The following is a 26625-nucleotide window of genomic DNA, read 5'->3' as shown; positions in this document are numbered from 1 at the left end:
AAATCATTTTTATTAAACATGTCATAGTCCTGAGGTACAAGTGCTCCCACAATGCTGTTGAGCAAGGATTTCAGGAATTTGACATAGCAATCATGAAGGAATGATTATGCATCTCCAAGTCAGAATGATGACGGAATTGTAGTGAAATATGGAGACACTTACTGCCCTTGTCCTCATTGGTGTTTTTAAATGTGACGTTGAAAAGCTTTGGTGATTTTCTGTAATGTACACTGTAGATAGTGCCATGGTGTTCTGCTGATAGAAGCTGTGCATGTTTACAGTGTGGATGATGTCAATCAAGAATATATCGTTATCCTAAATGGTGCTGAATTTTGATTACTGTTTAAGCTACACGAATCCAGGCAAGCATTCAATCACAACCCCTGCTTCAGACATATAAGTACTGAAGAGGCTTTGGCTAGTCTGAGACTTTCCCTTGAATATCTAGCCTCTGATTGCTCTAGGAGTGCTAATATTTACGTGGCTACCCCAGTTTAGTTTCTAGAAAGTCAGAAACCCATGATGCTGACCATGCTATTACCCTTGAATGACTGTTTTTTTTGTTGGAGATGGTCCTTGTCTAAAATCTGTACGATATGAATGCTACTTCTCAGTTAGCAATTCAAAACCTATATGTTGCCCAGTTGCATGTTGGCCAGGGTTGCTCCATTATTTGAAAAAATTAGTTGTTGAATTTAACATTATGCAATCAGCCAATTGCTGAGATGCTTGGCTTCTAACAACCACAACCATCTTCCCAATTGCCAAATATGGCTTCAGCTATCAGAAAGAATTCTCCCTATTGGCTCCAGTATTACCAGGTTTCCTTGATGGTACTCCGTTTCTTCTTAATCGTATATTCCTCTGGCAATGGCATTCATTTTCCTTGTAACCCTGTGAATGATCTGTTTTGTTTGCATCAAACTTTGATTATATAAATGCAAGTTGTTGATGTTTTCAAAGAAGTTCAGCTTTTGAATTAGCCAAGAATAGTCTGTTCCAAAGCAAGTTTTATAGCTGCACAAAGAGATGTTAAGGAACCTCAGGCAGTCAGGCAAGTTGTTGGAATACATTTTTAATCATTTACATCTAAATACAATAGCTCAGATTTTGCAGATCATGGCAAAGATATAGTGCCCACTGTTTATTGCATGCAAAATGTTTCCATGGATTTTTGATTAACAATATGGACATTATCAGAAATTATTTCCAGGATCACATCTTTTACAGTGCTATCACAGCAAGACAAGCAACAAAGTCTTCTTTCACAAACTCTTCAGATTGAAAATCCTCCCTGAGTCACTAAGGGCAGCATCTAATGAAGTCGCTGTTTTTAAAAAAAATCTATTCTTTCAGAAGATATGGGTGTCAGTGGCAAGACCAGCATTTGTTGTCTATCTCTAATTGCAGTTGACCTAAGTGTCCTGCTGGACCATTTCAGACAACAATAAAGAGCCCACCAAATCACTGAGGGTTTGGTGTGACATGCAAGCCAGACCAGGCAAGGATGACAGATTTCCTTCCCTGAAGAACATTAGTGAACCAGGTGGGTTGATTTACAACAACCAAGGTTAATTTAAAAGTTATCATTAGTGAGGACTTTTTTCTTTAGTTCCATCAGCTGACACGGTTGGATTTTAACCTATGTTCCCCAAGAATTAATCTGGGCACCTGGACCAGTGACATTACACGAACATCTCCCTCGATTAACTTACCAGTAGGCTTTGTCCAGAATTGAGGACTTTGGGGGTAGTTATACCTGCCAAGAATCAGTCAATAAGAGGAAGGGAAAAAGGTGGTGCCCAGCGGTTGAGACCCTCAGCCGAGCACTGAGTGCCATGGAATGAAGAACACTCCCAGCTGGGTTTCCTGTATGGCAAATCTCTCACTCAATACTGTCACGAATACGGACGTTGACAGAAATGAGTATTAGTTGGGAAGGATTGAGTGTAATCACATTACAGCCAAACACAGTAGGTTCATCTGAACTAAGTGCTGAATTCAAACAGACCCTAGTTGGTTGTTTCAAAGGTATTAAACCAGTGGGAATCACAAACTCATGGAATAGACAAACATGCTTGAAGCTTCATACTCCTGAACAAAGACAAGCAAAAATCAGTCATTTCATTCAATAACTCTCACAACCTTCCTGCCCTTCTCCTTTTAGCAATACCACTGTGGTCATTATTGCACCAAATATTTCCTTTTCTTGTGCTTATGTTGCAAAGGGGTTACTCCAGTACACTTACATTGGATGCTTTTTCTACTCTTCTCCTGAAGAAAATAATGATTACTTGAACAGATGGCCCAGCTGATGACAGCAAAGAACAATGGTGTGAAATTCATCTTCAGCATTAGTGCAAAATGTGAACTGGAAGAGAGAGAATTAATCACAGCTTAAACCAGTCGCTAATTATGCAATCATCCATTTCACATATTCAGTGTAGCCTCCCCGAAAAAAGCCTGATACTTTTATTCAGGATTTTCTTTGAATTTGCCAATTAAGAATATTGTTGAGTCCAATCTGCAGGATAAATACATCAGTTGAAATGAAGTGACAAACTTCCCCCAACCAACATCTAACCCCCATCAAAGATGCAGTAAAATTTATTAGAAGTGTAACTGAACTCTACAGAACACAAGGTTCCCATTCTGTGCTGTGTAAGCTCTGCCATGAAGCCAGGAAGGGGCAGGGTAAGTTACTGTTTCCATTTATCGTGACGTAGTGACACCTGCTGTGATTTGTCGGTATTAAAGTAATTTGAGAGCATAGCTGCACACTACCTGTCCCCCATCATACTGGAGTACAGCGATGAATAAACGTCTTGTAAACACAGAGTCTAGGTATTGAAGTTTGCTTGATATTCTGAAATTACATCCCAGCAGTTAATAATTTCAGCAAATAACATAACCAGTGAATTACAGAATTATTACAGTGCAGGAGGCCATTCGATCAATTGTGCTTGCACTGGTATTTTAGAAAAGCTTAATTATATAGTGCCAATCTCCTGCTTTTTTCTACACCCTTGCCTAGTATTTCTATCCAAAAAAAATCATCCAATGTCCTTTCAAATGCTTTAACTGAATCTGTCTCCACATATCCAGGTTATGCATTTCATACCCTAGTCACGATGTGCAAAAGTTATTTTTCTTAATTCACCCTTGTTTCTTTTGCAGATTAATTTAAATATATGTCCTCCCGTTCTGACGCTTTTTACAATCAGGAACAATTTATCCGTACCTACTCTACTTGGCCAGCTCATGACTTTGAAAACCTACATGAAATCCCCTTTTGGATTTATTCTTTCCAAAGAGAACAGTTCCAAATTCTTCAATCTAACTGCATAACTGAAGTTTTGCATTCCTGGAAACATTCTTGTAAATTGCTTCTGCACTCTCACTAAAGCAATCACATCTTTCCTTTATTGTGGCACCCACAACTGCACACAATATTACATCTGAGGTCTAAGTATTGTACAACTTCAGCATCACCTCCATGCTCTTGTACTCTATGCCCGTAGTATTAAGTGGAAAACACTATAGTATATGCTTTACTAACTGCTCTCCACTTGTCCTGCCTCCTTCAATGATCTGAGCAAATATACACCCAGGTTCATTTGCTCTTGTACTCTCTTTAAAATTGTAATTTGTATTGTCTTTCTACCTCACACTTCTCTGCATTAAACTGCATCTGCCATCCACCTGCCCACTGCATCAACTTGTCAACATCCTTTTGGAGTTCCACACCGTCTTTCTCACAGTATGCAATTCTTTCAAGTTTTGTTTCATCTGCAAACTTTGAAATTGTTTCCTACACACCAAGATCCAGACTATTAATACATATCGAGCAAAGCAGGGGTCTCAAAACTAATCTCTGGGGAACTCCACTACAAACCTTCCTGCAGCCTAAAAACTATTCATTGACCCTATTACCCATCACTCAACCCATTTTGTATCCGAGTTATTACCAGCACTTTAGAGATTGGAACTATATTGGCCACCATGGAGATTGGAACTATATTGGCCACTATAGTGGCAAATACATAGCAGAAATTCCTCTACTCAGCCATAACAAGGAGCCCCAAACTAAATTCATCCTATTTTATACCAAAAAAGATTTCTTTACCAAAAGCAACCCAGTAGATTCTTGAGATCAGTTATTTTGTTAGAATGAACATGAACTCCCACTATGTACTGATGCAGAATTTAAAAGTTTCTGGAGAACAGTGTCCACTAAAATCAAATTTAGCCCAGATTCAAAACTAATGTTTGGGATCTATAGTCATATGGAGTGTTAATTTTTTTTTGTTTATAGGCCCTTATGATCATGATTGCCTACATCATAGTGAATGTAATTCAAATTAATCATTGTATGTAAAGGAATGTACAATGCCTGAGAATGTGATAATATAACACTGCATAAGTTACATGAAAGAGAAAAGCAGACTCCATTTCTGATTTTGTTTTTTGCTGCAACTTTGGGTTTAAAAAAAAAACAAGCACTGGTTCAACAACATGCAAGTAACAGATTTAATACAAACCTGATTATTTGTCTATCTGTGAATCCAGTGAAATGTTCATCTTTCTTCGCTGATATGGAAATTAGACAGACGTTCAGCTGTCTTCAACTGTTAACTACTGAAACATCAGATGGACCCACACAAAAATGGAATAAATAGCCAAAGTCAAGTCATGTTTTTATTCTTGCTTACATGTTTTTAGAATGAATGTACTTCAGAGATGGCAGGAACAGAAGGTGATGGCAGAATTAACAAGTTTGCAGCTAGTACATTGGTTTCTTTTCTTTTGCTGGTGAAATTATTTTTAGTGTTAACTCCCACTGTTAGAAAGGCAAAAGGAAATACAAATGTCAGGGGGAGAGAAAGAAGCCCATCTCAAAAAAGTGATTATTCTTTAGTTGAACAGGGATTATCCTCTGGCTTGTTCAAAGAACAGTATTTATAATCTTTCCCATAGCCAAGATCCTTCATGAGTTTTGTAGGTGCATTTCTTAGGTGCAGTGGAACAGAAGGCAACGGACCCTTGTGGTTCCTCAGGGACTCTTTAACAGCATCATATGCCATGTACACCTCGACCGATTTTGGTGCTCTTGACAGGTATGTTACACACTGTGCTAAAATAACCTGTATGATAAGAGAGGAAGACTATTACTTAATCTTAAATTTGCCCATCATTCTATAAATTGAAATAAGCCTCAACAATGACTGTTACACTAAACATCAGCAATCAGAAACATGACTTATGATTTACTGGTCATGTGCTTTTCTCTTTGGTCTTAGTACATTAAGCAGATTTCTGTTCTTTAAATAGTAGGAAATATTTAATTCAATTTCTTATAAGCTCACCTAAAGTTTTACAGATCAGAAAATAAACATGTTTTCTAGTGTTGTCCATTTATAGTCGCTAATTAACAAGTTCCTACAAAAGGGGCTACTTGCTGTAATTGGGACATCATGATAGATTCAAGATAATGCAAGATTGCCTTTCTTTTACTGGAAGGCTGATCAAGGTTGCAAAATTGCACTGACCACCATTTCGAAGCATTCCTCACTGTCCTGATACTATAGGCATATAAGAAAGAGAATTCTTCTCTGTCAATGAAGTAGATCTGCTGATCTGCACTTCAATAGCCATTTTCCTGACTTTGTTCCACATTCCTTCATACACTTGTTTAAGCCATCAACCTCAATTTTGAAAACTACAATGATATGGTATTTTGAAAAAAATGTTTAAATCTCTAATATATCTTATCTCTACGACACTAACTTTAACTTTATGATCCCTTTTTCTTGGTACACAATTCTCCAGCCCCTTTATCCACAACATCAATAAATACGAAAAGTTCAGGCTCAAGTGGAGATCCTTTGGATGGCTATTTGTCACGTCCCACCACTCAGAATATCTACCCTTTACTTTCTAGTACCTCCAAATAATTTCTGACTGAATTAAAAAGACCAAATCCAATATTACGTGTCCTCACTTCTGCGAGTAATTCATGGTGCAGTTTTATTACATACCTTCTGGGAGTCCAGACAGATAACACCCGAAGACACTCCCTGAACTATCTTATTTGTCAGCATCTGGAAAAATAACAACTTGATGCACTGTAGCCTGATCAGTTTGGATTATCTATTTCTACTGACAGATTTTAGAAGCTTTCCTACCACGGACATAACTTTGCATGTTTATACCTCTAACGATATTGTTCAGTCCAGAATATGGGGTGTAGTTTCTTCGCACAGTGATAGACGTGAAACAGTTGTTCTACCATCTGATCAAATATACCACATTATTGTGAGACAAAATAATTCTGAATTGGAACTGAACCAAAAAGTTAATTCTGTTTCTCTTTCCAGAGATGCTGCCGAACCTGCAGAGTTTCTTCAGATCTTTCGGATTTGATTTTAGCTTTACAGCAAATGCTGTACTTTGCTTTTATTTAAGTGGAATGATGTAAACTAACAAGCACACCGTGGAGATTTTTACCTCATGGAACATTTCTTCACCCCCGACCTCACAGGCTAACGTTTGCATTAATACTAGCATGCACCATTAACATGCTTCTCTTGTGCCAGGAAAATCTGACTCATTATATCTGAAATTTAGAATTTCAAATGCACATACCAAATCATAATTAACTGAATGAATAAAAATCAATTGTGTAATTTTCTTAAAAATTAACATATGTAAAATGTATACCTTCTGATCAACATATGAGTTGCTTTTTCCTTTGTACACATTGTTTGCCACCTCATAAGGATGGAGTCAAAATTCAAGCTCGATTCATGGTGTACAGATTGGATACCTTGGCTGAATTGTGGGGTCATTCCTGATGTCTCTGGGATTATACTTGTCTTTTTGCCTAATTTTGCAGTAGGGGATAAATGCTTCTCATTAGGATCGGTCTAAAGAAAGTCCTGAGCAGTCCTAGGAGACACCTGCAGTAACAATACTCGACTGCCCCTGTTTAAGCAAGCTACTGTCAATTAGGAACACAGAACAGAATCCTTACAGTGTGGAAACAGGCTATCTGGCCCATCAAGTCCACACTGACCCTCTGAAGAGTAACCCACCCAGACCCCTTCCCTTACCCTATTACTCTACATATACCATGACTAATGCACCTAACCTATTCATCCCTGAACACTATGGACAATTTAGCATGGCTATTACACCCAACATGCACATCTTTGGATTGTGGAAGGAAACCGGAGCACCTGGAGGAAACCCACACAGACACAGAAGAATGTGTAAACTCCACACAGATAGTTGCCCAAGGCTGGAATCGAACCTGGGTCCCTGGCAGTGTAAGGCATATCTATTCTGTTTACTTACAGAAATTCAATCAAATCAAGTTCAAGAGCATCTTTGTCCTGGCCCAAAAGAATGATATTTGTATAGTTGTTGGAGGCCGTAACAAATGTCAGCTTTGGTCTTACTGGAATCGGATGGTACAATGGTCCTTAGGCCATCAGTTATCTGGCTCTAAGTGGTCATATTTATGATTGCAGAACCACTACACCGGCAGCACTTCATTTGGAATTTAATTAACCACATGGAATTTCTTTGCAGCTATTAAAAATTTGCAATTGGAGGGTGGAAACAGAATCTGGCAGATACCCTTTAAAAGCAGATTAAGAATCATAAAAGGAATGTGATTTCTGAAGGTACACAATAGTTATTATAATCCAGATATAAATACACAGACAAGAATAAAATATTAAAATACCTCACATTCAGGCATCCCTATAAAATGGCACCCTTGGTAAGCAGATACTGCCTGGGTCAAAGCCAAAGGGTCTGCTAGTCCTATAAAAGATCAAAAAACGACAGCTGAGTTTAATGTACCATCTTTCAGAAATTCTAACAGGACTAAACACTTGTGCATTTATATAAGTTGGTTTCATTGCAGAGTTTGAAGTAAAGATGGTTTTAGTGTCTGATGTCTCAATTGCCTACTACAATTTTGCAAAGATTTTAGGATGTGCACTGGAAATGAGGACAAGTCAGGAAAAGGAAAAAAATGAGAAACGTAGTGGGACCACTGTGAAAATAAAAATGCCAGAAGAAACACCAGTCTACCAAAAAGATCATCTCCAAAGAGCTGTCACATTTGATGGATAATTCCAAACCAGAACAGCATGATATTAAAAGATCAGTTAGAGATTTAGGCAAATGAATGGGAACTTTCACTTAAACGTAGTCAATGTAGCTTTATTGTGTGCATCAAATAACACAACATTAAAAAAAAGGGTTGGATATGACTGGTCTATCAGAGCTCCCTGAACATGGAAGAGATTGATGGTGAAATCGATTAATTGTTCTACTTAATCTGGCAAGTATTATTGCTAACCCGCATGTGCTCGAAGGGCTTTGCAAGTCAACCAAGTAAACCTTCATCCTATACTTCTCATCAAAAAGTTTCACTGGAACTCGTTCCACCACAATCTCATAAGGTTGTACTAAACAGATTTCCTATGTGGGCCCAGGACAGGCCTGGCCTTTGGAGGAACTGACCAATCCCACATTTTAAGAAATGGATGCACGGAGAAAAGAGGGCATAATCCGGGTGGAACCAGGAAGTGTCCTAATTCCAGTCAGGACAACCAATCTGCAATCTCCCTTTTGATCTGAGTTCAATTTGAAAATCTATCCTCGGCAGAAAGCAAATAACATGCGCACGAGGACAAAGCAGGTCACTCAATATTTAGAGTAGACAAGCAGAAGGCTGGAAGAACACAGCAAGCCAGGTAGCATCAGGAGGTGGAGAAGTCGACATTTCAAATGTAACCTTTCTTTAGGGCTGGGAGTTGGTGTAAGGGGAATTGCAGATAAAGGGGGGGGGAGGGGGGGAGCTGGGATGGGGGAGGGTTTGGGTGTGGAGCATGGCTGAATGGTGAGGTAGAGGTAGGTGGACACAAGTAGACGGTACAGCCTGATTAGTCGATGTGAAGAATTAATCTGGTTGGTAGCTTGAAATTGGAGAACTCAAGCTTAAGTCCTCCGGGCTGTAGGCTGCCCAGGTGGAAGCAGAGATGTTGTTCCTACAATTTGCAGTCTGATTCACTGTGGCAATGGAGGAGGCCAAGGATGGTCGTGTCGGAGAGGGAATGAGAAGGGGAATTGAAATGGGTGGTGACAGGGAGGACAGATCGGCCCTTGCAGGCCCTGCTGAGATGCTCAGCGAAACAGTGCCCTCACTGATGTAGAGAAGATCACATTGGGAGCACCGGATAAGTAAACTGGGTTGGAGGAGAGGCAGGTGAACCTGTCTCATCTGGAAGGACTACGACCCTTCCTTTCAGCTACCAACCGGATTCATTCCTCCCATCAATCAACCAGGCCATACCCTCTCCTTCTGTTCTCCTATCACAACCTCACACTCAGCCCTTCTCCCCACCCCTTTATCCGCAGCCCCACTTACACCTCCCCTCAGTTCTGAAGAAGGGTTACACCGGAAACGCTGACTTCTCTACCTCCTGATGATGCCTGGCATGCTGTGTTCTTCCTGCTTGTCTAACTAGGATTTCAGCATCTGCAGTTTTTTTGGCTCTACATCAATATTTAGAAGCAATACTTTATACATTAATATAGTTCATGTTAAAAAATTACATAACTATATTAATGAATAAAATTAATAAACCACTGGCGGAATTGTTCCAGCTCCTGAACAGCATGGGAAATTACAAGTCAGTGGAAATATATAAGATCAGAAGAATGCAATTCTTGATGTGAAGAAAAAAATAGTCTGATTTTCCACCGAAGGTGTGAATGATGAGATGGGATGCTCACAATATCTCTTCCTTGCTTCTATATGTCTTGCACTTAGTTCAGAACTTTCAGGTTCACAACACTTTGTGTCTGTGCCAAAAGGCAAATCAAGACAAATGACATGCAACTTTTCAGAGCTGTCAGCAGTGATCAGTCAAAAGGGCAAACATATGGCTGTATGGCTCCAATGCTATGTCAATGTCACACCAACAGCATGTGCCAGCACCTCAGGAGGCAAGTATACAGAATAAGAGACATGGCATTCGGTGGAAGCAAAGTCTAACGGTAGTCACCCTCTGTTAAGACAAAGGGGCTGTCGTCAGTTGGGGGACCTGCCACATTCAGTCAAGGCCAGCATCTGATCTTAGCCCAGCAATGTGAACACAATCAGTTGACTGCTGGGTCAGAATTCCATATCACTACAGTCTGCAAAATAGGCCATGTTCAGTCCAGGGATCTGTGATAGATCAATTAAGGGGAGCTGCAGTGATCAGCAGGAGTTCCAGTTAGTCAGTTTTATTTATTTTCTTTCTACTCTCTTCTCAACTATTCAAAGGCTTGGAATAAATGGAAGAAATATTCAATACTGCTATTTTGAAGTCTTACCTACATCTTCACTCGCAAATCTCACCAGTCTCCGTGCAACATACAATGGATTCTCACCACCTTCTAGCATTCTTGCAAGCCAATAGAGGGCAGCCTTCTCATCGGAGGCTCGCATCGTCTTATGTAGTGCTGAGATGCAATTATAATGTTCTTCACCTGAGAATTAAGCAGGTATTCTGTGATAACTGACTAGCTGACTCTCATACTTCCAATGATATTATTCAGTCCAGAGCACAGTGTATATATGCACTATGAATGTTCCTGATGGTGGGAGTTGAGAACCAGGGATCACAGATTAAGGGTAAGGGGTAAATAAGGGGTGAGTGGTGGTCTGTGCAACTCACTACCAAAGAAAATGGTTGAGGCCAAAACAATGTGTTTTCAAGAATGAGATAGATAAAGCTTTTGTGGCTAAAGGCATCAAGGGATTTGGGGGAAGGTGGAATTGGGGTATTGAGCTTAATTATCAGCCATGAATATATTGAGTGACTGACCAGGCTCCAGGGGTCAAATGACCAATTCTTGCTCCTATCAAATGATTCCATGTGATGTGTGATGTGTGTATGTTTGGCCATCTGATCAAAAATATGATGAGAGGTAAACATTGTTGATGAGATAAAATAATTATATGCCTTACTGAGGATGGGTTGCATTTGAACTGGAGGGGCACTAATATCCTGAGCAGGAGGTTTGCTAGAAATCTGCAGGAAGGTTTAGCAAGGGTGGGGGAGAATTGGAACCAGAGCTACGGATCAGATGATGGAGTAGGTAGTGAACAGCCAGATACAACGTGCAGAGAGTTTGAGAAGGGATAGGCACTTGATTGGACAAAGATGCAGTCAGTGTGATGGGTTAAGTGTGTACATTTTAATGCAAGTAGTTTCAGGAATAAGGGTGACAAACTTAAGAGCATGGATCAGGACTTGGAACTATGATATTGTGGCCATTACAGAGACTTGGATATCACAGGGGCAGGAATGATTGTTGGATATTCCAGGATTTAGATGTTTCAAAAGGAATGGGGTGTGTGTGTGTGTATGTATAAGAGATGGAGGAGTAGCATTGCTAATCAGGGATAGTATCACAGCTTCAAAAATGGAGGTCATCAAGGACGGATAGTCTTCAAGTCAGTATGGGTGCAAGTTATAAACAGGAAAGGAGCAGTTACTTTATTGTGAGTTTTCTACAGAACCCCCTAGTAGCAACAGAGAAATGTAGGAGCAGATTGGGAGGCAGATTTTGGGAAGAGATTGCTGTGCTTTTGGTGATGATCTTTGTGTCCTCATTGTCCACTGGAGTAGTGCCAGATGATTGAAGGGTGTCAAATATGATTCCCTTCTTCAAGAAAAGGGAATAGGGATAATCTGTGAATTACAGACCAGTCAGTCAGTCTCACATCTGTGGTGGGTAAAGTACTGGAGAGGATTCTGAGAGACAGGCTTTATGATTACTTGGAAAACCATAGGTTGATTAGAGACAGTCAGCATGGCTTTGTGAGGGGCAGGTCATGCCTCACGAACCTTACTGAATTCTTTGAGGGTGTGACAAAACACACTGATGAAGGTAGAGCAGTGGATGTGGTGTACGTGGGTTTTAGCAAGGTGTTTGATAAGGCTCCCCATGGTAGGCTCATTCAGAAAGTAAGGAGGCATGGGATACAGGGAAACCTGGCTGTCTGAATGCAGAATTGACTAGCCCATAGAAGAAAAAGGATGGTGGCAGATGGAAAGTTTTCAGCCTGGAGCTTGGTGACCAGTGGTGTTCCACAGGAATTGGTTCTGGGACCTCTGCTCTTTGTGATTTTTATAAATGACTTGGATAAGAAAGTGGAAGGGTGGGTTAGTAAGTTTGCCGATGACACAAAGGTTCGTGGAATTGTAGATTGCGTGGAGAGCTGTTGTAGGTTGCAACAGGACATTTACAGGATGCAGAACTGGGCTGATAAGTGGCAGATGGAGTTCAACCTGGACAAGTGTGAAGTGATTAATTTTAGAAAGTCAAATTTGAAAGCAGATTACAGGGTGAAAGGCAGGATTCTTGGCAGTGTGGAGGAACAGAAGAATCTTGGGTTCCACGTCCATCGATCCCTCAAAGTTGCCACCCAGGTTGATAGGGTTGTCAAGAAAGCATATAGTGTGTTGGCTTTCATTATCAGGGGGATTGAGTTTAAGAGCTGTGAGGTTATGCTGTAGCTCTATAGAGCTTTTGTTAGACCACACTTGGAGCAGTGTGTTCAGTTCTGGTCGCCTCATTCTAAGAAAGATGTGGAAGCTTTAGAGAGGGTGCAGATGAGATTAACCAGGATGCTGCCTGGACTGGAGGGCATATCTTACAAAGAAAGGTTGAGGGAGCTAGGGTTTTTCTACTTGGAACGAAGAAGGATGAGAGGTACCTTGATAGAGTTGCACATGATGATGAGAGGCATAGGTAGGTGGATGGCCAGAGACGTTTTTCCATGCCGGAAATAGCTATCACATAATTTCAAGGTAATTGGAGGAAGGTTTAGGGGAGATGTCTGAGGTAGGATCTTTACATAGAGTGATGGGTGTGTGGAATGCACTGCCAGCAATGGTAGTACAGTTAGATACATTAGGGACATAAGCAACTTTTGAATAGGCACATGGAACTTAGTACAATGAAGGGCATGTTGGTTAGTCTGTTTTTGGAGTAGGGATAAAAAATTGGCACAATATCGAAGGCTGAAGGGGCTGTACTGTACTATGTTCTATATGGTACAGTTCCTCAAGTGTATTTGTAATATTCGTGACATATGATGTTAGAATTTTGCTTATGTTAAAAACGATTTCCTCCCCAAACAGTGCTCAGTCATTAACATTGCAAATCACAACTATTTATGGTATTCAATAAATAATTGAATTTTTTATTCTTTCCTCCTTCAAAATAATTTTCTACTAACTATTTAATTAATTGATATTGAGGCAGTAACGAGGACACCACACAAAATTACTAAGATGTTACCTGGTTTATAGAGATGGAAACATTAGAAAAAGCTGAATATTTCTGGCTGTTTTCATTATTCTCACTGGCATCTTTTCGCATTCATCTCTTCAACCATCCAGATCTCTTGCACACCTTCAGATCTGAACCACCCCTGAACTATACTTTCCCTGAATTTGTCCTTTTGCATGTTCCCACCCCCTTTATTCTATTGTTGGCAGCATGAGGAGACATTGAGTGAATCCTCAGAGTGTAAAGGTAGTAGGAGTATACTTAAGAGGAAATTCAGAAGGGCAAAAAGGGACATGAGATAGCTTTGGCAAATACGGTTAAGGAGAATCCAAAGGGATTTTATAAATATATTAAGGACAAAAGGGTAATTAGGGAGAGAATAGCACCCCTTAAAGATCAGCAAGGCAGTCTGTGTGTGGAACTGCAGGAGATGGGGTAGATACTAAACGAGTATTTTGCATCAGTGTTTACTGTGGAGAAGCACATGGAACATATTGAATATGGGGAAATAGATGGTGACATCTTGAAAAGTGCCCATATTGAAGAGATGGTGGTGCTGGATGTCTTGAAACGCAGAACAGTGGATAAATCCCCAGGATCTGATCAGGTCAGAGCACTGAGGAGAAGAATTGGGAAGTCATGTTGTGGCTGTACAGGACATTGATTAGGCCAGTTTTGGAATATTGCCAGCGATTCTGGTGTCCTTCCTATGGGAAGGATGTTGTGAAACTTGAAAATGTTCAGTAAAGATTTGCAAGGATGTTACCAGGGTGGAGGTTTTGAACTATAGGGAGAGGCAGAATAGGCTGAGGCAGTTTTCCTTGGAGTGTTGGAGGCTGAGGGGTGATCTTATAGAGGTTTATAAAATCATGAGGGACATAGATAGAATAAATCGCCACGGTCTTTTCCCTGGGGCGTGGGAGTCCAGAACTAGAAGGCATAGGTTTAGGGTGAGAGGGGAAAGATATAAAAGGGACCGTATTAAGGGGCAACTTTTTCATACAGAGGGTGGTGCGAGTATGGATTGAGCTGCTAGAGGAGGTGGTGGAGGCTAGTAGAATTACAGCATTTAAAAGGCATCTGAATGTGTATATGAATAGGAAGGATTTAGAGGGATATAGGTCAAATGCTGGCAGTTGGGACTAGATTGGGTTGGGATATCTGCCGAGTTGGATCAAAGAGTCTGTTTCCGTGCTGAATATCTCTATGACATCAACTGTTCAGGCCCCCTCAAATTCCTTCCCTTAAATCCTCTGCCTCCTTTCCGTCTTCCAATAGCCGCCTCAAAACCCATCCCTGACCAAGGTTTCTGGTCACTTTTGAGACTTTGAGAGCAGAGATGATTAAACTTCAACTACTACATTCATCTTTATTGTTGAAAGCTATGATTCCAACCAGTGGAGAACTAGCTCTCCTGATTCTCAATGGATTTTGTTAGGGCTCCTTGATGCTACATTTGGTCACATGCTGTTTTTACACTGAGGCAGTCACCCTCACTTTCCCACTTGAGTTCAGCTCATTGACCATGTTTGGATCAACATTGTAATATCTCCACAGATGCTGCCTGACCTACTGAATACTTCCACCATCTTCTGTATTAAACTTAGAATTACTATTTAGTCTACGGATAGATCAGTTCATTCCGCTGTACAGATAACTTACCTGCTCGATCATATAATATGTGAGACCTTTGGAGTCCTTCTTTTATGTGCATTTCCTTAATTAAAATCTTCTTTGCTAGAGTATTTTTCTGTGCAAAATCATTCTGGGGTTTTTTTGCTTCAGCAACTTTTGCTTGAATCGCAAGATGAAGTCCATTTAATGCAGCCCTTGCGTCACCATCACATAGGTAGGCAATGCTCCGTATTGCTTCTGGTTCAATTGAAATGTGCAGCCTAGAATTAAAAAAAAATTAGAACTGAAGACACCTGATCCTCGTTTCAGTTTGCTAAACCCACCAGTATTTCTCCCCCCACAAATGGATGAGGAACCAAACTCTTGATTACTATCCAAGTGACTGCTGATGGAAAGTGTGTATATATATATATAAGCGCTGAATGAAAACAGAAGCAGGTTCAGCAGCATCACCGTGCCAACGATAAAGTATCTGTCAACAGTTGCTGTTTGAGGCATAGTATAAGAGGACTGCTGCTCCTTCTCAGATCTCAAAGCTAGTCTGCATCTTCAGGAAAGGAGAAGAGCAGCTGTCATTGTTTTAAGTGTCAAGTATAAACTGTCAAATGCAGCTACATTCAAAGTGAAATGGTGTTAATCAAATAGATGCCATTGAAGGGGCTTATGATAGTCTCAAAAAGCTTAATGATGTGACAGTGATGGTAGGTATGTCAAATCAGTACAAAGTTGAGACAATGTAATTCAGTACACAACAGCTAATGCTTTACTGTACAAGCTGCAATGCTGCTGTAAACAAAAACAAAGTTCTACACTTGTCTCTTAACACTTGTCTTCAGAACATAAAAACAATATTTGAATTTTTCTGAAAATGCAATTTAAATTCCAAATGAAATGTTTATATGAAACTGTAAATTAATTTAAAAACCCATCATTTAGAATTACCCAATTAATAAAAGGAACACCATTTTGTTTTCTTAAACTTTATTTTCTTTGTGTAAAAGGATTATGCAATACACACCACTTTTTATTGTATGCACTGACACTTCAATCAAAGAAGCATGTTGTTTCATTGAATCAGCAAGGAAATGTGCATCACTCTAAGCAAATGCTGGTGTGAAGACTGGATTTGTAGTGAAACATTACATTTAATTTTTTAAATAATAATCGATAAGTGCTGCATTTATTTTCCTTAGATATCCTATATGTGGACCATTTTGATATTTTAGATGAGAGAATAAAATGTCACTTTAGTCTCCGAAATGGAAAGAAATGCTCTTAAATGGCATGTAATATGACTTTCAGATAGCCTTATTTATCTATTAAGTTGTGCCTGAATTCATAATTTGTTTGAGTGAGGATAATAATCCCTCCCATTCACAGGTATCAATCTGCTTAGGTAATGATAATCATAGCAAGATAGATAATAGGGTAAATAGGTTTAATCATTTTTGCTTGATTTTATGGGAGATAAAAATCAAACACCAAATCTGGTTTCCAAATCTGCTTAGAAAGGAAAAAACACTCCACAGGTGAACCAATATCCCCACCTGTGACAGTGTCGCATACTGTCAGCATACAGATCGGAGTTGAAACTTCGACTAAACAGAGCAGGCTTAATGGGAACAATGGTTTATTAATTTAGGTCAATGCTTAAACTCCTTCAAAAGAATGTTGTTCAAAATTCTAATGCAATTTTCAATAAAATGAGATGTGAAATTGACTGTAGCTGTACTGAAGTGGAAGTATTTTGGAATTACTTCCACATGTATTGAACAAAATTTCAGTTTTTGCAGTAACTCCTATATTGTGCAATTCCTGGATAATATAGAGGTTATTTATGATGGAGATCTGTGGAAATTAGAGGACACAGGAGCTTAATAAATTAATTCTGCACCTGTTATATTTACACCATCAAAACTGGCCATCTAAGTGAAGCTCCAAACAATATACAAGAGCTCTCGATCTTTACATTATCCGACTGCTTCAGATACTAGATGGGTTTGTTGGGACGATGTTGACAGAGGAGGAGAACCCACTCTTTCTGGTAGCCTTTTGGGCTTTTCTCATGTGCCAGGTATGTTTCGCTCCTGTCCTGTTTGCGAGGCAGCAGCTTTCATTTGACCATTTCCATATAGTTCCAACACCAAACTTTATCCTCTTCCACTTAAAGGTGTCATCAGGTCGCTTTGATATTCCTGAAGCTGCTTCACCATCCGCCACCCCCCACCCAAATCTGGGAATATCAGGTTTAACAGGTTTAACTGGACCAGCCGCTACCTCTGGATGAGCTCTATTCTGCTCTGTGGGACTTGATTGGCTAGGAACTGCTGGAAGTGTATGTCAGTATGCTTCTGGCAGGTCGCATGAATGAATCCATGAGGAAAAGCATCATTACCCTCATCTACAAGTGAAGGGGGAGAAGGAGGAAATCAGAAATGGGAGACCAATCTCACTATTGAATGCGGATTACAAAATTTTGTCAAAGGTCATCGCCAACCGGGTCAGGTCTGCTCTGGGATCGGTGATCCACCCTGACCAAACCTGTGCTGTGCCGGGCAGGAAGATCGCTGAGAGTCTCGCACTCCTCAGGGATACGATCGCCTACGTGCAGGACAGGGGGTTGGACTACTGCCTCATCAGCCTGGACCAGGAGAAAGCCTTTGACAGGATATCACATAAGTATATGAGAGATGTTCTCTCCAAAATGTGCTTTGGGAGGGAATCTGCAATTGGATCAGATCTTTCTACACCAATCAATGGGTGGGAATCAGACAGCTTCCCAGTCAGATCTGGAGTCAGGCAGGACTGCCCTCTCTCTCCTGCCCTGTTTATAGAGCCATTTGCCGAGTCTATCAGAAAGGATGCGAGTCTGAGAGGGGTGACTATTCCTGGCAGCGGGGGCCTACAGGTTAAGGCCTCCCTGTACATGGATGACGTCGCCATTTTCCGCTCGAATCCGCTGTCCGTGCACAGACTCATGTGCACTCATGAGCTCGGGGGCCAAGGTAAACTGAAGCAAGAGTGAGGCCATGCTCTTCAGGAACTGGGCCGACCAATCCTTCATTCCATTCACAGTGAGGACTGACCACCTGAAGGTGCTGGGTATTTGGTTCGGAGGGGCTAGGGCGTGCGCCATGTCTTGGGAGGAGCGTATCAGGAAAGTGAAGCAGAAACTGGGCAGATGGAAGCTACTCCATCGCGGGTAAAAACCTGGTCATTAGGCATGAGGCACTGTCAGTGTTGTTATATGTGACACAGGTCTGACCTATTCCCAGAACATGTGCCATTGCAGTCACCTGGGCCATCTTCCATTGTATATGGAGATCAAAGATGGACCTGGTCCAAAGGGACTCGACGTATAAAGATCTGGGCAACGGGGGAAAAAAAAACACACCCAATGCCATCCTCACCCTGATGGCCACCTTTGTGTGGGGCTGCATCAAGCTGTGCGTGGATCCCCAGTACGCAAACACGAAATGTCACTACGTATTGAGGTTCTACCTGTCCCTGGTATTGCAAAGGATGGGCCTGGCTTTGCTGCCGCGGAATGCTCCAAGCAGTTGGACCGTTCCATATCACCTGTCCTTCATGGAGAAATTTATAAAGAAAAACACCTTTGACCACAAGTCCATCAGGAAGTGGTCAGCACGTAGTGTCCTTGAGACCATTTGGGAAAAGGAGAAGACGGATCCTGTCGAGCAGTTCCCGGGGCAGACTGTCAAAGTCATTTGGCAGAATGCCTCATCGCTAGAACTTTCCAACAAACACCAAGACATGGCTTGGCTGGTGGTGAGAAGGGCTCTGCCTGTGAGATCCTTTATGTACACCCAGACTCTCTGCCGCACCACATGCTGCCCTCGAAGCGGCTGTGGAGGGGACGAGACTGTCACACACCTTCTTTTGGAATGTGCCTACACAAAGGAAATCTGGAGAGGAATGCAGTGGTGTTTGTCCGTGACGCGGGATTTTGTGCTCTACAGTCTGTTCCCCAGGACGCACACCGAGACGAACAACAACTGTGTCTGGATGATCATCAACTCGGTCAAAGATGCTCTTTGGTCTGTCCGAAACCTGTTGACCTTCCAGCTGAAGGAACTGACCCCGACTGAGTGTTGCGGATTGGCACATTCCAAGGTCCAGGACTACGTGTTGAGGGATGCGCCGAAGTTTGGGGCAGCTGCCGCCAACGCACAGTGGGGAAAGACCACCTTGTAACGTCTGCCTGCCAAAGAAGAACAGGGGGCCCACTCAGTAAGTGGACTCCGCTGAAGCCTTAGCTAAATATATGGATGGTAAATGTACAGACCTGTATATATGAATGATTAATTCAGATCTCTGTATGTAAAGAAATGCAAGGTGTGCCTATGAATGGCACCACCAATTGTACAGATCATCAAAATATTTTATGAATAAAGTATATTTTTGAAATTAAAAAAAAAATCAGGTTTAACCTGGCTCGAAGTCTTCTCCCCATCAGCAACTCTGCTTGAGCTAACCCTGTAGTTACATGAGGGCTGGTCTTATAATCAAACAGAAACCGGGACAGTTTTGTTTCAAGCAAAGCTCTAGGCTGTTTCTTTAAGCCTGCCTTCAACGTTTGGACTACTCTTTCTATCAGACCATTGGACAACGTCTGTCTGAATTTGCCATATGCTAATTGACTTCAGGTAATATTCAAAAGCACTGCTGGCAAATGATGTCCCATTGTCCGTGACCAATACGTCCAAAATGTATTGCAAATGATTTGTGCGGCTTTTCAATCGTCATTCTGGAGTTTGACGAATGAACTCTTTGTACACGCAACCACTTTGAACAGGCATTCACAATGACCAGGAATACTGAGCCATGAAAGGACCATCATAGCTGATGTGTAACTGAGTCCAGGGTTTACCTGGCTATTCCCACAAAAGTGGAGGAGCTGCTAACAGTAATTTTGACCCTGTTGGCACTCTGGGCACTGCCCCGTTAATCTGTGTAGCCGTCCAAACCTAGCCACTAGACATACTCTCTTGCCAACAGCTTCATTTTGGAAACCCCTGGATGACTCCTGCGGAGATTAGCTAGTATCTGGAGGTGACAATCACCCTTGCTCCCCATAACAACATGCCATCCTCTATGGTGATCTGGTCTCGCTGAGTCCTGAAAGGTTTTAATTCAGGTTGTGATGGTCCTTTTGCTTCCCCCTATCATCGCCAGCTGTTTCAGTTTGTCAGGACGAGATATTTTTGTATCCAGAGTCGGATAATGTCAGCGATGACCGCAAAGCTATTCAGAAAGATTAAAACCTCAACAGAAAGGCACAACCAGTGGTGTATCGCTCAGTGGGAGATGGCTCAAGGCATCCTTATTTGCTATTTGGCTTCCTTTACAGTGTCCCAACTTGTAATTGTATTCACTGAGAATAAGGGCCCACCACTGAATTCGACCTGAAGCTCCTGGCAGCACAGCTCTGTCCTCTTTAACTAGCCCTAGCAGAGGTTTATGACCTGTTATTATTACAAATTTACATCTGTAAAAGGTGTTGGTGGAAACTTTTCATACAAAAGATGATTGTCAAACCTTCCTTCGCTATCTGGGTGTATCTTTGGTCAGCATCAGGCAAAGTTTGGGAAGCATACACGATCAAGGGTTGCTCTCCATTGGGCTGCCAAAGAGCCAACACTACCCTGATACCATATGGGGAGGCATCGCATGTCAGCACATCTCCCTTGGGCTCATAGCGGGCCAACACCTCAGACGTTGATAGCTGCTTTTTCACTTCCCCAAAGGCTACTTTTTGTCTATTGTGACCATTTCCAAGGCTGACCCTTTTTCAATGGCAGTTGTAAGGGTGCCAAGATGGAGACCAGGTTACATATGAATCCTCTGTAATAATTCACCAACCCATGACCTAAGCTCCAGTACGGACATGGGAGCTAGCATACTTTTGATCGCCCTCACTTCATCTTCCAATGGATGCAACTTGATCTTGTCGACTCTAGCCCAAGTAGGTCACTTGAGATGTATGGAACACACACTTCTCTCATCTAAGGCATGCACCCACCAGGGAGAAATGTTTAAGCACAATGTCCAAGTTCTCAAGATACACTTTATTGGTCTTCCCGGTTATTAGCATGTCATTCAGATAAATGGCAACCTGGGCTAGACCTTGTAAAATGTTCTCCATCGTCCGCTGGAAAAGAGTGCAAGTTGATGAAAACCTAAGTGGTAGTCTTGTATATTAGTACAAACCCTATTGGTATTAATTGTGGCATACTTCTGGAACTCCTCATCAAGTAGCAATTGCAGGTAGGCGGAGCTCATCCCCAGCTTTGTGAAGTATAGCACCCACTCCAGTTTTCCATATAAGTGCTCTGTGCAAGGGATTGGGTATTTATCCAGCTGTGAGAAGCAGTTTACAGTTTGCTTAAAATCCCCACAAAGGCAACACCACCAGTCAGGCTTCATAAATTGGTATGACCGGTACTGCCCATTCCACAAATGGTACTGGTTTGGTATTCCTTTGCTTTCCAGCCTCTTGATTTCTGCCTCCACATTTGAATGCAAGGCAAGTGGCACTAGGTGGGCTTTGCAGAATCCCTGAGTTACTTCCTGGTCAACATGCAAGGTGGCCTTGGCACCTTTGATAGTACCCAGACCTTCCTGAAAAACATCCAGATATTTAATTAGGACTGCACTCAGACAGCCATTTTCTATATGAAAAATGTTGAGCCAATCAAGTTGAATTTTTCTCAACCAATTTCATCCCATCAAACTTGGGCCCCAAATCTTTTACTACAATCAGTGGTAACCAAACCAACTGCCTCTCATCAGTGACCGGAACTGAAGTCGAACCCGTACTCTGTAACAGTTTCCCAATATAGATTGTCAGTCTGACCAAGGTCTTGCACAAACTTGTGCAATCAGAGTGAACCTTGTTAAAGACTGGTTCTGCAATTACTGATACAGCTGCACCAGTATCAACCTCCATTAGAACTGGGTGATCATTCAACCTAGATATCTATTTTGACTGATTCTGATTTGGATATTGATAAGCAATTTAACTGTCCCAAACGTGTGCACATTCCAAGGTGTGCACTCTCCTGGATACCGGCCTATGATTCTCTTACTCAAGTCTGACCTCATAGGACCTGGAAAAAATAAAGCATTATTTCCATATTCTGGGCCCAGTCTTTGACAGCAGGATCAAATGAATCAACCTTCCAAAACAAAGGCATGTCAGAAATGCTTATCCCCAACTTGAAGATGACTGTGGCGAGTGAATATTCTTCAGGAGCATACTGTTTCTCTTGTCACCACTGAAACACCACCACGGAGGCCAGTATCCCATCACTAAGTCACCCTTCATTTACACAAGTTTAGTACATGCACTCTGACTAGCTAACTTAGAGCTAGTCCCAAGAGTAATCCCGGAGACTCCTGTTTACATTTCCTTTTCTTTTTGTCCAGCAGAAACACACTGACTGTGGCACTAGCCAGCTCAGAGTCAGTGACCTAAACTAAGGAGACGCTAAATCTCCTGGTTGTTTTTTTTTGAAGAAACAAACACAAACCATAAAGCAAACACAAAAAGGAAGCAAATATCTTCCCTAAACAAGGGGAAAAAGACAAAGAAACTCTTCTCCTCTGTACCAGTAGGAGCACACTAGCTGTAGCACTAACCAGCACAGTGTCAGTCCCCTACATTGAAGTGCCTCTAAATCTCTTGATTATACATTTTTTTCTTTTACCCCCACACTACCGCCTAACTGCGGTAGTGTGGGGGTAAAAGAAAAAAATGTATAACCAAGAGATTTAGAGCCTAACTGCGGTAGTGTTTATATTTTCCCCAGCATCCATGTGGTGTGTGTGCAGGTGTGAGACAGTGGGAAACTCCTCTTTACTTATGTCAGCCAGGACTCCCTGATTGGCTCAGGTTAATGGCCCCAATCAGGGAATTCATATTCAGTGAATTCTACGTGACCAACCTTGTTCCAATCATGTCCAAGAACTTCGAGTCATAGAGACATATAGCATGAAAACAGAACCTTCAATCCAACTTGTCCATGCCGACCAGATATCCCAACCCAATCTAGTCCCACCTGCCAGCACCTGGTCCATATCCCTCCAAATCCTTCCTATTCATATACCCATCCAGATGCCTTTTAAATGTTACAATTGTACTAGCCTCTACCACTTCCTCTGGCAGCTCATTCCATACACGTACTACCCTCTGCGTGAAAAAGGTGCCCCTTAGGTCTCTTTTATATCTTTCCCCTCTCACCCTAAATCTATGCCCTCTAGTTCTGGACTTCCCCCCCACCCCACTCCAGGGAAAACACTTTGTCTATTTATCTTATCCATGCCCCTCAAGATTTTATAAACCTCTATAAGGTCACCCCTCAGCCTCTGACGCTCCACGGAAAACAGCCCCAGCCTATTCAACCTTTCCCTATAGCTCAAATCCTCCATCCCTGGCAACATCCTTGTAAAACTTTTCTAAATCCTTTCAAGTTTCACAACATCCTTCCCATAGGAAGGAGAGCAGAATCACTCGCAATATTCCAAAACTGGCCTAATCAATGTCCTGTACAGCCACAACGTGACCTCCGAACTCTCAACTGTTTCCCTTCCTATGTCATTGGTTCCAATGTGTGCAATGACCTCCTGCTGGCCCCTCCCCCTTGAGAACATTCTGCACCCTTTCTGAGACATGCTTCATCCTGGTACCAGGGAAGCAACACATCATTTTGATTTTTCGCTGCTGGCCACAAAAAAGTCTGTCTGTACCTCTGAGTAGAGAGTCCCCTAACGCAATCGATCTCTTGGTACCAGACATACCTCTCATTACATTAGAGCCAGTCTCAATACCAGAAACCTGGCTGTTCATGCTACATTCCCCTGAGAATCCATCACCCCCTACATTTTCCAAAACAGCATACTTGTTTAAAATGGGGATAGCCACAGAAGACTCCTGCACTACCTAAACCTTCATTCCTGATGAAGTGCTTTTGCCCAAAACATTGATTTTCCTGCTCCTCGGATGCTGCCTGACCTGCTGTGCTTTTCCAGCATCACTCTAATCTAAACTCCTGCATTATCTGCCTACCTCTCTTACCTTTCCTGGAGTTAAACCATCTTTTTGACTGTATTTGAGACCTTCCCCACTTCCTATAACTGCCATCCATCACACCCCTTGCTCTTGTAAATTCCTCAATGCCTCTCCAACCGATCAATTCAATCTGATAGGATTCGTAACCAGTGGCATTTATTGCAGGTATAATCCTCAGTAACCTGTCTCGCTGAAACTGCTCTCAACATTTGCAAGTTGAAACTCATTCGATTATTACCTGGACAAAGTACTTTTAAGATGATACCCTGCAAGAGTATTTTTCAGACATGGAGGTTATTACTTTTCAAGAAGGGTAGCTTGTTATATCTGCACATTTTAAACATATTGTCAATAATCTTTGATTGAGATAGCTTTTTGTCTTTTCAATAGAACAGTGTTTGTTTTGGTTCCCTTACGGCATCTGGCTGATTGGTTTCTGAAACTGAGCTAAATACCAGCTGATAAGTAAGTAAGCGGCAATATCACCTTCCTTTTAACTTCGAACTTTGTTGTGGTCAGTAGCTGTGCGAGGTGAGATAAAGTAATCAATTCACCCCATCTTAAATCCCCCATTTCTGACTATAAGGGACACACATTCGTTTTGACCAATCTTTTCCTCCTTGCATATCTATCAAAACTTTTAGTTAGTTCTTATGTTCTCTGCAAACTCACTCTTGTATTTAATTTTCCCCTCCTTAATCAATCAATTGCTTCGTCCTCTTTTGCTGACTTCTAAAATGCTCACAATCCTCAAGTCTATTGTTTCTTCTCGCTTTCTTTGTGGCATCTAACACGATCATTAACTTCCCTCATAAGCCATTGTTTGGCCACTTATCTTTGCACTCTGGCACCAGACATGAATAAACAATTTTTGTAGTTCATCCATTCACTTTTGAATGTCTGCCATTAACAATCCATTGTCATTCCTTTCAGTAATATTTCCCAATCCAAAATAGCCAACTCATACCTCTCAGCATCATAGTTTCCCTTATTTAGATTCAAGACCCTGGGTCTCAGAATCAACCTTCTCTCTCTCTCCATCCTGATGAAGAATTTTATCATATTATGGTAGCTAACCCCAAGGAGTCTCTTACAACTACATTACCCATTATTCCTTTATCATTTTGTAACACTCATTCTAGGATGCCCTGTTCTCTGGTTAGTTCCTCAACATATTGGTCCAGAAAACCATCCTGTATACACTTTATGAATTCCTCCTCTTTGGTATTGTGGATAATTTGATTTGCACATTCTATACACGGATTAAAGTCACCCATAATTACACATGTTCCTTTACCGCATGCATCTCTGACTTACTACTTGATGGCATTCGCAACATCACTGCTGCAGTTTGGCAATCTATATACCAGCCAGAGTAATTTTTTTTGCCCCTTGGTATTTCTTAATTCTGAGATTCTATATTGGCTGAGCTATTATCTTTCCTCAATATTGTTTATAACTTCTTCAACCAGTAATGCAACTTCACTGCCTTCTGCTTTTTGTTTATCCAAATTACCCAATATCCCTGGATGTTCAGTTTGTATCCCTAGTAATGTTGTAGCCATAATCTGCCTCCATAATCCCAACTGTACCATGTCTATTTGCATGATTAATCATTGATCTTTATTTCAAATGCTCCATGCGTTCAAGTAAAAAATCTTAAGGCTCATCTTTTTAACACTCCTGGTCCCGTCCCCACTATTTATTTTACTGTGTCCTTGTGAGAATCTGGCCTTTGACTCCTCTACCTAACAATTCCCTTATTCCCCTTTCTGCCTTTTGTTAGTGTCCTTGATTCCACTTCCTCTGACTCCTTGAATACGCACCTATATGCTGGAAATTTAGTTTAAACTTTCACCAAGGGCATCATTCTCAATCCTGCCCAGGTATAACCCGACCAGCTTGTTCTGGTCCCATCTCCCCCAGAAATGGAGCCAATACCCCAGGAATTTAAAATGCTTCTGCTCACACCATCTCTTTAGCCACTTGTTCATCTGTTTATGGGTCTGGGTGGGTTACTCTCCAGAGGGCTGGTGAGGACTCGCTGGGCCGAAGGGCCTGTTTCCACACTGTAGGGATTCTATGATTCAATCCTATTTCTAATCTGACCAGCATGTGGCATTGGGTGTAATCCTGAGACCACTATTTTTGAAGTCCTCCTTTTCAACTCACTTCCTGACTCATGTTCTGCTTTTCGGGCCTCATCCCTTTTTGTTTTACCCATGTTGTTGATACCAATATATATCACAACCACTGATTGCTCAATCACCACCTCTAGGATGCCCTGTAGCCACTGAGAGACATCGTTGACCCAAGCATCAGGAAGACAACATAATATCCTGGACACTCATTAGGTATTTCTGTGTCTGCCATTTATTGCCCTTAGAGTTGAATCCCCCATGAATATTGCATTTCCACACTTTCTGCTTTTTCCTTGTGGTGCTACAAATTTTGACATGGTTATTTTCCTTGGAGAGGGCATTCCCCTCACCCAAAGCAGCTCTGTTTTGAAGGGAAATGACCACTGGAGA

The 26625-nt window shown here is 41.5% G+C and overlaps 1 protein-coding gene across 3 annotated transcripts in view; it reads right to left on the bottom strand.

Moving 5' to 3' along the window:
- Nucleotides 1–1059: 1059 nt before the first annotated feature.
- Nucleotides 1060–26625, bottom strand: part of wrnip1 (WRN helicase interacting protein 1) — a 69829-nt gene continuing 44263 nt past the window's right edge. The window contains exons 4-8 of one of the 3 annotated variants that reach the window (XM_043719399.1): nucleotides 15031–15263; nucleotides 10399–10554; nucleotides 7751–7830; nucleotides 4542–5144; nucleotides 1060–2371 (exon numbers count right to left, since the gene is read on the bottom strand). In XM_043719399.1, the coding sequence (XP_043575334.1) occupies nucleotides 4908–5144; nucleotides 7751–7830; nucleotides 10399–10554; nucleotides 15031–15263 (706 nt within the window). In that variant the 3' untranslated portion in view covers nucleotides 1060–2371; nucleotides 4542–4907. Of the gene's footprint in view, nucleotides 2372–4541; nucleotides 5145–6720; nucleotides 6884–7750; nucleotides 7831–10398; nucleotides 10555–15030; nucleotides 15264–26625 lie in introns of those variants that run through there. The other 2 variants (XM_043719400.1, XM_043719401.1) reach the window with 2 other exon arrangements.

The sequence above is a fragment of the Chiloscyllium plagiosum genome, chromosome 29 (genome assembly GCF_004010195.1).
Source record: "Chiloscyllium plagiosum isolate BGI_BamShark_2017 chromosome 29, ASM401019v2, whole genome shotgun sequence".
NCBI lineage: Eukaryota > Metazoa > Chordata > Chondrichthyes > Orectolobiformes > Hemiscylliidae > Chiloscyllium > Chiloscyllium plagiosum.
This window is presented reverse-complemented; position numbering and strand designations above follow the sequence as displayed.